Source organism: Arachis hypogaea, chromosome 8, assembly GCF_003086295.3.
Source record: "Arachis hypogaea cultivar Tifrunner chromosome 8, arahy.Tifrunner.gnm2.J5K5, whole genome shotgun sequence".
In the NCBI taxonomy this organism is placed as follows: domain Eukaryota; kingdom Viridiplantae; phylum Streptophyta; class Magnoliopsida; order Fabales; family Fabaceae; genus Arachis; species Arachis hypogaea.
Window position 1 is genome coordinate 40,445,084 of NC_092043.1, and position 13,370 is coordinate 40,458,453.

Sequence of the window (13,370 nt, forward strand, 5' to 3'; positions counted from 1 at the left end):
ATTGGGACATAAATTGCACATCCAAATATTCTAAGATGAAAAATATTTGGCTTATGACCGCAAGCCAGTTGTAAATGGGAGAATTTTAGGTAACTTGTTGGTCTTAAGCGTATAAGTGCTGCAGTATGCAAAACAGCATGTCTCCATGCTGAAATGGGTAGTTTAATTCTCATAAGTACTGGTCTAGCTATTAACTGAAGGCGTTTAATCAATGATTCTGCTAGACCATTCTGAGAGTGTACATGAGCAACAGTATCTTCTATAGTAATTCCAGTTGACACGCAATAATCATTAAATGATTGCAACATAAATTCACCAACATTATCAATGCGTATTGTCTTTATAACATAGTATGAAAAATGAGTTTTTAATTTAATTATTTGAGCTAACAATCTCGCAAACACCATGTTGTGAGTTGATAGTAAACAAATGTGGGACCATCGTAAAGATGCATCTATTAAAACCATGAAATATTTAAATAGTTCACATGGAAATATTCACAATATCTAAAAATATTCACGATACCAAAATATTCATAATAGCAAACAAGAAGCACAATATTCACATTTTAACATATTCACAATAGTTAAAAACAAGCAAGTAACATATATACAATCAACCAAAAATAAGTTATCCACAATATTTACATATGCACAATAGCCAACAACATACACCATTGCAACTCCCCGATAACGACGCCAAATTTGACAATGCCCAAAAGTATAGGTTTGGATTTTCACACTAAAAATAGAATTTGTTCGTTGCAAGTATAGTCCAAACCCAATAATTGAACATCAATCAAATGTTAAATTCAAATAAAAAACTGAGAGTAATTAAATTTCGGGTCGTCTTCCCTAGGAGTTGCAATTAAGTGGTCAATTATTGGTATGAAGGGAGAATGGGGGTCGGAAATGCAAGAGTACAAGAAATATAAATAGCAAGAAATAAAACAAGCATGCAAGGAATCAAAAGAAAGCAATTAAAAGTACTGAAAATAGAAATTAAATGATAAAAAGGACTCTTGGCAAGAAGTGGGTAATTAAGGATTCATATCCTAGTTGTGAACCACAAACATGGTATTTGTGTGTGAATTAATCCCAATTAGTCTATCCTAACATCGAGGATAAGTCAAAAAGGCATAATTGATTCCAATCCCTAAGTCCTAGTCAACACTAGTGGATCACTTAGAGTCAAGGGAAACCAAACCAATTAACAATCATCACACAATGCAGAATGGACATCCACAACTCAATTTCACCTAAACACCCAATTTCTCAACCAAGAGTGTGAAAATTAAACATGCAAGGAATAAAAAGTCAAGGCAATAAAAGTCAAAGCAACAAAATGCAAGGAAAGGAAAATTAAAATGATAAAAATCTCTTGGCAAGTAATTGAGAGATAAGGTTACCTATCCTACCCATGACCACAAATACATGATGATTATGAAGAGTTAATCCTACTTAGTCAACCCTACATCGAGAATAAGTCAAATAGGCATAGTTGATTCTAATCCCTAAGTCTTAATTCAACACTATTGGGTCACTTAGAGTCAAGGAAAACAAAATCAACAAACTACTCTAATATATCAAATAAGAATGGACATCAATGACTAAAGGGACACCAAAGTCATCAATTCCAAGCCAAGAGTGACGAAAAACTAGGTGAAAACTAAGCCAATCATTTTATCAAACACTTGGTGTGCATGAAAATAAAATAATATTAAATTGCATTAAAAATAAAGTCTAACTACCAAAAGCAAGAAAATGATAACAACAACTAAAAGAAGCATTAAATGAACATAAAACATAAATTGCATTAATTGAAATTAAAATTAACAAAAGTATTCATAAAATAGAAAATGACATAAAAGAGAAATTAAGAAGAAGAACTAAGAGAACTAAGACAATAAAGTATGGAAACATTAATGAAACTACATTAAAATAAGAATTAAAGGCAGAAATTAAAAAAATAAACTAATAAACACTAATTCTAGAGAGAGGGTGGGAACTTCTCTCTGTAGAAACTAAGAAAAAAGCATGTAAAAGCTAAACCTAATTGCCCTCCTTCATTCCTCTTCACTTTGGCCTCAAATAACTTCAGAAAATGAGTTGGACTGGGTTTTGGAGACTCAGAATTCGCCCCCAACGATTTCCAATTAATGAACTCATGTGACACGGGTCATGCGTACGTGTCGCCGGACAAAATTCACACCCACGCGTACGCGTGGGTCACGCGTATGCGTTGTTGAGCTCGCGCTTGTGCGTGCGCATGCGTCGCTTGTGCGCACGCACGGATGCTGGAATGTCCAAACTCTATTTTTTTATGGTTTCTTCCCTTTTGCATGCTCTTTTCCTCACTTCTTCAACCCATACTTGCCTTGAAAATCTGAAATTACTTAACAAATATATCAAGACACCAAATGGGATTAAAGTGAATAAAAATTGACTAAATTAAGCACAAAAGAGCATGTTTTCACTTTTAAGCACAATTTAGAAAGAAATATCAAGAGTATGCTATTTAGATGAATAAATGTGAGTTTATATGATGAAATCTACTCAAATCAAACCAAAATATATCGTCAAATGTGGACTCATCAATCACACTAATGAGTTGACTGAGCTGGATGAGGATGTATTAGATGTATTTTCATTGAGAGACTACTACAAGGTCCTAGGTTATGATAACATGGTTGAATGTTGGTGGCTTGTTCCTGGTAGACCTATGAAGAGTGGACTGCGAGCATTAAGTCATGACAAAAAGCTGGTAGAGATGTGCTTCTATGCAAAGAACAATTGGGGAAGAGTGCACATATAAGACACACAATCATTTCTGCCAACTATGGCTTCTTCTTCTTCAACATCTGCCCATTTAAAAAAGCCACACCATCTCTTACCAGTAATCTACACCACCAAAAATCCAAAAAAATTGAGAGGAAGAACAACTACAAAACTAACAAAAAATTGAGAAATAAGACACACAATCAACCAACTCACATTATAGTTACGGCATCCATAAAATGGTCTCTCTGGATTGGAATCCGTCCCAGACCACTGAAGAATAGGACGCAACCCACAACCGCACTAATGTGAAACCTTCTTACCTCTGTCACGGTGTGCGTTCTTCACCCAGCCACCATGCGAACGAGCTCTGCTAGAACTACCTGAGCCTTGGCTGTTGCTCCCCAACATCCTTCCCAACTCTTGGAACGACTACTACGATTTGGGAGAATTGGGGCTGCACTAGGTTTTATTTTCATACATTGTGAGGGGTTAATTTGATGCCTTGAAAATTTTGGCCACGTCATCTAATCGTTACAGTGTCAGGTGTCATTTAAAATTGCCAAGTCAACTTTTCGATGACGGAAAACGACGGAAGGACTGAATTGAAGCACGGGTCAAAATTTCAGAATACAATTAGAGTCAATTAAAAACTTAAAGGGCTAAATTAAGTAAATTTCAAGAGGCTATTTTGAGTATTAACTCCTTTTTCTGGTGTTAATTTATGTAGTTATGACAAACTAACAAGATGTTGGAATAAGTTGGTTAAAAAATATAAACTTTAGATGACGCTTTTTTATCAACTCTATTTTTAGTATATATTTTTTCTCTGAGGAGGAAAGGGCGTGTGTCAAGGAGACATGTTATCTTTGTCCATGGAGTTGAACCAATTACTATTTTATTTTGTTGTCTGAAAGTTTTTAAGAATAACCATAGCCAGCATGCTGAAGTCCACATGCAACGCCTACCGGAAGAAAAGGTCCAAATACAATGTAGTTGATCAAACACCACCTGAGTGCAATCAAAGAACATGCACATAAACGAACTTCGATTAGTGTAGTAGTTAGTTTACTAGTCCTCTTAAATAATTGTCGAAGATTTAAATCCCATCTTGTGCATGCAACACCCTATTAGCCAGCGATAAACTCTTAAATGGAGTTCTAATCTGCGGCAAATTAGTTCTTAGCCTGTGGGACTGAAAAATACCATAAGAACAAAAAAAAATAAAAAATAAAAGAACAAGTACAGTTGCAAACAGGTATTTTTTTTAAAATTAAGTGACTCTTTGTTTATATCTTATAAAGATTGATGTCATATAGATTGAAATAACAAAAATTGGAGCAATGTGATTTTCTTCCTTTCTTTTTCCCTTTGTTGGAAGAGCAATGTAAATTTTGTTTCTTAACGACAGGGGCAATATAGATTTGTGTTATGTTTATGACCAAAACAAATAAATAAATAAATGAAAACTATATATGGTTCAAAATTTTACTTTCTGGAAATTCATTGTAAGAGCAGAGGCTATTTTCTCCCTTTCCTTAGGAAATTTTTAATGGCAGCATTTCCAAAAGCCAAACAATATATATGAACTAAACTGGTTGGTTGTTCAAATCGGTGGAGAAATAATTAGGGTAATACACCAAGAAAGAAGTAATTTGAAGTTGCGGCAAAAAAAAAAAAAAAAAAAAAAATCGAAATGGTAAATGCTAATGCTATCAAACTTCTTAAGTAAAAGGGGGGAAAAACTACAATGACTTCAGCTAAACATGACTGTGAAGTATGACACTTAAAGGAAGCTAAACAAAACTCAAACTAGGAAAACATCATCATTATTAATTATATATCTAAATATACAATTTGCCAACTTTGGCACAAAAAAGAAAAGGCTCCTGCCCTTTGCTATCTACAAGGAACTAAATCATGAAAAAAGGGGTCAAGAATATTGCTTCTGAGTATTTGTACATCTACACTTTGACCTAATATTTGTGAGCATCTGCATGAATGAGATCAAAGTAATTTGGTTAAATAAATAGTATAGACTTTGGTGCAATTTTAATATGTTTAATCATTTCAGCATTAGCAATGAAGATCCTTTTCTTGTTATGTACCTTAACTTGTTCCTGCAGTTCTTTAATGTGCTCAACAGCCAAATCCAGCATCTCTGCTGTGCTTGTTTGCTGCAAAGAGGGAAACAACCGATTTATCGAACTGCTTATGAAGTTTCAATTAACATGAGTGCTATTGATAGAGTTTTAGATTAGTTACCTTGTCCGATTTCGGGAAAAGGCCTTGCAATTTCTTGATTCTTTCGCTAATTCGTGTTCTTCGTACCTGAAATTGAACATTTGTTTAACGATTCAATGGCTGCCTCACTAGTATGGTAGAATCTAGAATGAATACTAATGGATTATAGTTGTAAAACCAATTGCTACGAATTTTACCCTCTCTGCAATGCTTCTAGGGTGAGTGGCAAAGCCTCTTTTGGCTCGAATTTTGCATGGAACGGTTCCTTGGAGTTGAAGAAACTTCTCCATGGATCCCATCTTAGTAGAAGAACTAGGCAGACTCAAATGATGAATCAAACCAAGATTTTGTGAGCAGAAGTCTGAATCCTGAAATCAGAAATCAGCAATTTGATTCAATGTTTGATTTAAAAATATTACCTAACAAATATTCAGGGAGTACATGAGGCATTCGAAAATATTTACCAACTTCATTGATATACCTGAGATTCCAAAGCAGTTGAAGCGGAGAACATGATTTCATCTGCACTTGCTGCTTTTTGGGAATTGAATGAAGAGGCGTCCCAAACTTCACCGGTGAAGCTAGGCACATAGTACTTAGAGCTGCCATTATCATTTACCAGGTTTCCTTCATGACTTTCGTTTTCGTATTCGGCAATCTGTGGCATCCTTTTCAAGCAAGAGGATGACCTATTAGATGAGACATCATTGGATCTAAACCTCTCAACCTCTCTCAATGCTGCAAATACAAATATTTAAGAGAAATGAGACTAATGCTCTGTGTACAACTAAAAACTCTTCAATCACCTTATCACCGCATAAATCTCATAAATACATCAATTTATGGCTGACTAATAAGTTGTTGTATACATAAATTACAATTCTAACTCTCAATAATTACTTAAGCGGATTAGCTAGCCACTAAATCAACCAAAGTTAATTTTTGTTTTTGATACTGATATCTCTAACATAAATACGTAGCTACCTTCAAACAAAATACACATGTTTTTATGCTCAAAATAGAGACTTCGTAACGTAAAAATACAAATATGCTTGAAATACTCATAGTTTCAACATACAAAAACACATATTATTGTACTTAGAATATACATATTTTTATGCTCAAAATACACGTATTTATGCACTCAGGAATCAGGATACACGCAAAATATATTAAATACTTGTTGGATATTCCTGTATTATATGCAGAATATTTTTGTAGTGATAATCTCTAAATTAAATCCATCTATCATTATTGGTATTTGCACACAGATAAGAGAAACAAAAATATTACGTGCATATAAAAAATCAGTCATCAAATTTGTCTATCAACAAAAATATTGTTGTACACATATATTGTTTAATTTATTTTTAATTTATATTTTGTGTTTCAATACATATATTTTATACCGATAACTAATTTGATAAGTGACTCAATTTTTTTATACATCCAAAAATGAATTTATATTAATAGTAGTTTTTTGGTGTTTTTTTTTTTACATATTGATATAAAATTTATAAAAGTACACTTTAATATTTTTTTTTATCAATTTTGTCAATCTTACACTTAATAAATGAAATTATTATATCGTTTTATAAATGATATCAATATACATTAATTTTACCCTTTTTTTATCAGTTGACAATTTTAATTCACAGGGGGGAGTTACTAAAAGAAAATGCATACCATTTTCACTGGAGAAAAATCCAGCTGGAGAACTCTTTTGCCTGATGAGATTGGAGCAACTCCTAACACCCATTTCAGATTGAGTAGAGTGATCTGAATTGACAGAGTTCACTACACCAAAAGAGCCATCATAACCATTATTATTTGTTGGCAAACTTTGAATTTGCTGAGACCAATAAGAGTAACCATTTTGTTCCTTTAAGAAAGAAGAATTCCCAGTTTCCTCCTTCAACACAGTAGGCTTGTTGTTGCTTCCTCCATACTCTTCTTGGACTTGCACAGGTTCCGAATCGCGGCGGCTCCATCCATTGTTTGATTGTATCGGCTTGGAAAACATGGCCTCTGATGATGAGCTTGTGGATGGAATATGATGGTAACAACCATGTCCCAGAGTAGGGTCCTCATTGACACTAGCACCACCATTGTTAATATCAACAAGGCTTTCCAAGAATGAACTTGGAGCAGAACGGTACCTCAATAATCTAGAATTTTGCTGCTGTTGTTGTTGATGATGATGATTTTGATCCTGATGCTGATGATGGTTAATATTTGAAATCATTTCATGGCCTTTTCTTAGAACTCCATGTGAGTATTTGAGAACAGGACTATACATAACACTCATCCTGTCTATAAAATAATCACCTGAAAATAACAAATAATAAACATTTAGTATTTCGTCCTTTTCATAAGCTATCTAAGCAACTATTTAATGAGAACCAAAGCAATACTAATATTAAATTATTAATTACTTGGTTATTATGAAGTTGTTATTATGCTCGGACTATATATTGAAAGAGGAATTCAATAAAGCTCCCAATCGCCAATATCTGCAAAGATTGAACAAAATTGTTATTTATTACAAATTGGTAATGGCAATTTACGAAGAAAATTAATCTGAGCTCAGCAGAATCGTTCCTGAACAGAGTCCCTACCTGAAAAGGCTATATATGAAGGGCACAGGAGCATTCAGTTCCAACAAGGTCGAGAGATCTTTTCTTTTTTCACTGAAAGAACAAAAGAGAGAGAAGAGGGAAGAACAGGTAGGAGAGTGTGTGGAGAGGAAAACTATGATTGTTGTTGTCTGTGTCTTGGCCCTGTGAGGCTGTGACATATTTATGCAGTTTCTTGCTATTTAATAACCCCTTATGTTTCCACTTTATAACAATCATACCTTGATCAGATAATGTGGTCCATTCTTACCTTTTTAAATGTTCATCCACTTGCCGTTGACAAATAAGGTAGAATTTAGAAACCGTCAAACTTTTAAATCTGGTTTTAGGGTTCTCATATTTCATATTTGCCACAACATTAAGAGTAATGACAGAAAATGAATCATAGTTTAAATGACATAATCTTTCTATACTCATTTAAGAGGTTGTGGATTTGAATCTACTTATCTTTGATAAAAAAAAAATGGTAGAAAATTAGCACTACTGTCTATTGCATAATATTATAGCACTTGGTCAAATAAGATAGAATAAAACCCATTAAAAATGAACATTTGTTAAATTTAAATTTTGGATAATTTTTTAATTGAATTTTGAATGTTCTTATTTCTTAAAATTTTGGGTATTAATTTTAATGTTAACTTTATAACATTAGTTTTCAAGACTTTCTCTAACATTAAATAGTGAAAGTTTAATAACAATATTTTTAGGGAAAAAAATTCATTTATAATCAACTCTAACAAATTTTACAAAAGAATTTTCTTGTGAAGAATACAAAAGATGAAAGATTTTGTTAAAAAATAAAATTAAAATTTCTAATGATATCAAATGTATAGAATTTGTTAGCAAAATACTTTTACAAAATAAATATAAATTTAATTTTGATGCACAATCAAATTTACATCTATTGAATAAACAAATAAATAAATAAATAGAGTACCATAAATTTAAATTTTGTTCTCTGAATATAATAATTTATTAGCAAAAAAAATGCTTAAATAAAGTTTAAATTTTTAACAGATAGTTGAATTAGAAAATGCTATAAAAATAAAATATTAATATATTTAAATAAAAATTATATACATTAATCTATAAATATACTTAAAAAAGTCAAAAGGACCCTCAATAAAGAATAAAAGAAATATTATTGTTCAATTGACTTGTTTAATAAAAGTCAAATAGTTCAATAATGTGTAGCTACTACATAAGTGATTTCTTTTCTTAAAAAGAAAACCAAAAAAAAAAGTGTACACTGGTGAATTCAATTTTTGACTATGTACAATTTCAATGTGGTTATAAGATGTTACGATTAGGCTTTGTATTTGATAAATTGAAATGAAGAAGATGCTATCTAAGCAGTAGTTTAGTAGAGAATAAATTCAAGTGGACAAGTGATGCTTGGCTTATTGACCAAGCAACCCTTTGTATGCATTGGTGGTGAATAAGAAGAATAAAACTGTACGTCAAGTGTTCTTTGGTTGCAGGAAGGGCCAATCGGTTTCGGTTTTTTGCCTTTTAAATATAGGTGAAAACTCAGGTGAAGTCGACTTCACGTGAAGTTGATATTTGAGAGCCATTAGATGAAAATTTAGTCAAATCAATCAAATCATCTAATGCCTCTCAGATATCAATTTTATGTGAAGTCGACTACAACTGAGTTTTCAATTTAAATATATATTAGAAATTGTCTCTTGAATATGTTATACATTTATATGCGTTTTTTGAATATTATTATTAGGTAAATTATCAAGGACTCAAAACATTATATCTTCCATAAAAATAATTTTAAAAAATACTAATGACAAATTAGTATTTAAATAATTTAAATATATAAATAAATAACAAAAAAAATATTATTTTTTTGTAAATATTATATGAGTTTATTTAGCAAACAATTTGTTTATCCGATTCAAATTTTTGTAAAAATATCTGAATAATTATTTAGATTCACGAAACAAAATTTTATTTATAGACTTTTAATTTTTTTTTTTTAGAAAAATTTTGGCCATTCACAAAAGTAAATTTACTTGGTGTAAAATTATCAAATTTTAATAATAAAAAAATTATTTTACAAAGATACTCATTTATTTTAAAATTTTTTGTATGAGAATTGGTTAGTTTAAAATGATTGCAATTGTTCGAAAGAACATAAACTAACTGTGCCCATTATCGATGCATCATGCATTTTAATTTCAAACACATCAATTCTCGAGTTAAAATATTCAACACATTTTTCTACCGGAACAAGAGATAAAACAAAAAGCAGGACAAAGTGTCTATAATCTTCTGGAAATAAATTATTAGTTTTTGTGATTATTAATTTGAATTTTTTCTTCTTTTTAGTAGTACAACAAATAAAGAAAGAAATAAAAGTGGGTTTTTTTTTGGGGGGGGGGGGGGGGGCAGAGAAACTAACAGAGATTTTGTTTTTTTCCTCTTCCTTATCAATTATAAGCAATATTGTTTATCTCTTGGATTATTAGTTTAAATATCTGAATCGAGCTTATGAGATGCGCTTTATTATTTAAGGTTATTAAAGCTTCATAAATTTAGGCAAACACTGGACTTTGGTTGCAAGGTTTCTAAATGACAAAGAAGCATCGGATCAAAACAACCATATCCCTCCATTGTTTACTTGCAAAGTTTATACCTTTAAAATAATTCTATAAGAATAAGAATAACGTTTGTGATTCAATGATCCCTTGCTAGAGGTAAGAGTTCACAGAAAAAATACACCGGTGATATAAACTGATTTGACTTAAAATGTTTACGTTCAGTCTTGAAATAGTTTTAAAGTTCAACTAATAGAATGAGTGCATAAAGGATATTGTTTGCCTTGAACTTTCTCAACCTATTGTTTTGACTTAGATTGCATCACAATTACAGTACTACTTAAGAGCTTTTGAGGCTAGATTTAAATTGAATATTTCACCAAACTAAGAATGTTAGATATTATTTGAGAACCCTTTCAAGATTATAAATTGGTTCGATTGGATAAACTACCAATTAAGAATCTTAGATATTTAACTGACCTTCTCAAGTAAGACTCAAATTAGATATCTCACCAATTTAAGAATGTTAGATATTATTACCTTAAGTCTTCTCAGACTAAGAAATAACTTGATTAGATACCCTTGTTAATAAAGAACCTTAAATCTTCGACGGATCTTTTTTGACAAAACTCATATCAATTTGATAGAAATTTCTTTTAAGATAGAAAAAAGAATAAAAGATATTGAATTTTGAAAAAGATGAAAATATGAGCATTTTGTTCATTTTTGTATTGATTCTTTCTTTTATAAATATATTATGTATGTTGTTAGTTAACATTTCATATAATTAATCATTAACAAAAAATATTAATAAAGTGATGGAAGGAGAAACATGATTAATTTATAATTTGAAGGACTAATTTAATTGAAAAAAATTTAGAGATGAATTTAAAGAATAATACATTTTTTTGGCAACCTCGACAGAATTTTTCAACAGAGTGTCAAATCAAGCTTGTATCAAACCTCACGTATCGGGTAGTATATACGGCTCCTCTGAAAAAAAGTGGACTCGGCCCGTGAATCATTTAGCATTCGTGTCAAAATGTATGAGATGCTTGAATTATGACAAATGATAAAGAATTGCAAGAAAATAAATAAAACTTTCAAATTGGAATGAAAGAAAGCGAAAATACTTGAAGAGCAGAAGTAAAAATAAAATACGTAAAGCAAATAATGAAAAGAAAACAAATAAATGAAAAGAAACGAAAAAAAAAGATAAAAAAAAGCAAATGAAAGTGGACTTCCAACATTCACATGCACTTGTACTCTATGGTCTTCGGTTACATCGCTGGGACTGGAAATTTTGGCGGAGGCTTATGAGTGATGATTTAGTGTTTTTAAAGAAGTCTCACAACTCTTTTGAGTTTCTACTATTTATAAATCATGGAGATAGACTTGTCATGTAGCATGTTGTCCACGATCTTATTTCCTCCTTTTCCTTAGCCCTGACCTTGTCTTGACCATGAAGAATCTTGACCCTCAAGTTTTAACACCCACATCTTTCTTGGTCTTCAAGTCTCACGTTTCTTCAATTTTCTCCTCAAATTTCGCACACATGTCCTCCACTCAGCTTGAAGGTCGAATAGCAAGCCTTGATACGCAAGGAAAGGCAATAACTACTTTTTGACTTCAACTTTCTTTGTACCATCTTTCTTCAACTTCAACTTACCTGTTTCTATTTCTGTAGTCGAAATACCGTTTCTGTAGTCAAAATTATTGGCAGTCGAAGTGCCCACTTGTCGAGAAAAATCCAATTTTTATACTAACAAATTGTCCCTTTAAAATTTGTTATTTTGTTCAAAAAATACAAGTTTTAATATTTCTCGTGCTAGGCACATAGAACCTTTTCAAATTCTCAAAATTTAAAAGGACAGTTACGCATCATTTAAAATGACGCGCGTTTTTTTGAAAATACATAATGTTTCCTAGACTTTAATGAGTCGTTCTTTGAGCAGAGTACTCTCACTCCATCATTACTTTTGCAATTAAATCATCCCTAATTTCCGAAAATCTTGCCTTTCAAAAATCCTAATCTCTTTTCTCTCTGAACGATGTATCTTCCTGTCTTGATTCTAAGTCAACTTTATGAAATACTTTTTTTATTGTCGGTGAAATTCATCAAGGAGATCCTTCGATCAATCTTTTCGGTCCCCTCTGTGTTGTAAATTTGTGACTAAAAACTGTTCTTGAACTTCAACTCATAGCTTCTAATTCTATAGTTTCCAACATTTTGATCGATGCTATCCGTATTTCTCAACTTTCTTGGACGAAAGCAAAGACCATGTCTCCCATTGGCGCCTTTTGAAACTTTGTTAGGATCCTATTCGACATTAAAGAAGACCATAATATTTCTTATTTCCCAAACCTATTCTCATTTTGACCCAGTTCTATTTCATGTCTTAACTCTTTTACTAGATCTCAACCAGAGAATCAAGCAATAGTCGATGATATGTGGGTTGGGATCTTAACTCCTCAAAGCCTCCCTGTCGGCTTACTTCATGAATCAACCTGGGCTCTTAAAAAAAATTAGTCATTTATTCTCCCTAATGTGTAGCCCAATAGTTTGACTTAGCTTAAGTCTTACCTTATCCTCTGTCTTTCGACCTTAAGGCTCAAATAATTCATTATAAGGTGTCAGAAATAAAAGCATTCGACAAAATGTTAGAGATGAACCATCAAAGGAGCTTGCTCTAGCTTTCTTTTGCACTTATTTGTTTAATATTCTCGATTTACTTTATTTTAGTGACAATGATATTTTTTGAGATACTTACCATTTACATGCATGATTCGACTGCTATTTGTATCTCTTATTCCATACGCATCGCCATCAAAATTTTTTTCTATTTCAAAAGGTCCTTCCCATAAAGAAGACCCGTTGCCTTTGACTTGCTCAGTTAGAAGTACTAATTTTAATACTAAGTTACCAATTGCAAATTTTTTGCCTTTTACTTTTCGATTGTATGACTTAGATATCATCTCTTTTTTATTTATTATTCTATCTAGCGCCATTGAGTCGAATTTGGTCTAACTCATCTAATTCTTTAATCATACTCGACCAATATTATTCGACTAGCAAATTATTCTGCCTTGTCACCCTTATGTTTTGTAAATTTATTTCAAGTGGCAATACAACTTTATGGCCATACACTAACTCATAAGGTGTT

General features: G+C 31.7%; 1 protein-coding gene across 1 annotated transcript; it reads right to left on the reverse strand.

Moving 5' to 3' along the window:
• Positions 1-4,474: 4,474 nt before the first annotated feature.
• LOC112707460 (transcription factor bHLH130) lies at positions 4,475-7,885 on the reverse strand. The gene is made up of 8 exons (XM_025759205.3): positions 7,640-7,885; positions 7,457-7,534; positions 6,708-7,349; positions 5,503-5,759; positions 5,219-5,389; positions 5,043-5,108; positions 4,886-4,954; positions 4,475-4,770 (listed from the first exon to the last, which is right to left on the reverse strand). Exons 3-8 carry the CDS (start codon positions 7,327-7,329, stop codon positions 4,711-4,713), a joined length of 1,245 nt encoding a protein of 414 aa, XP_025614990.1. The 5' UTR covers positions 7,330-7,349; positions 7,457-7,534; positions 7,640-7,885; the 3' UTR covers positions 4,475-4,710.
• Positions 7,886-13,370: the final 5,485 nt, after the last annotated feature.

Bases quoted from the DNA above. Each gene is read 5' to 3' on its own strand.
- LOC112707460 (XM_025759205.3), bottom strand. From the start codon at position 7,329: ATGAGTGTTATGTATAGTCCTGTTCTCAAATACTCACATGGAGTTCTA. The intron at 5,760-6,707 runs GTATGCATTTTC...TTGTATTTGCAG, and splicing joins ATTTTTCTCCAGTGAAAATG to CATTGAGAGAGGTTGAGAGG. The intron at 5,109-5,218 runs GTAAAATTCGTA...GTTCAATTTCAG, and splicing joins CTAGAAGCATTGCAGAGAGG to GTACGAAGAACACGAATTAG.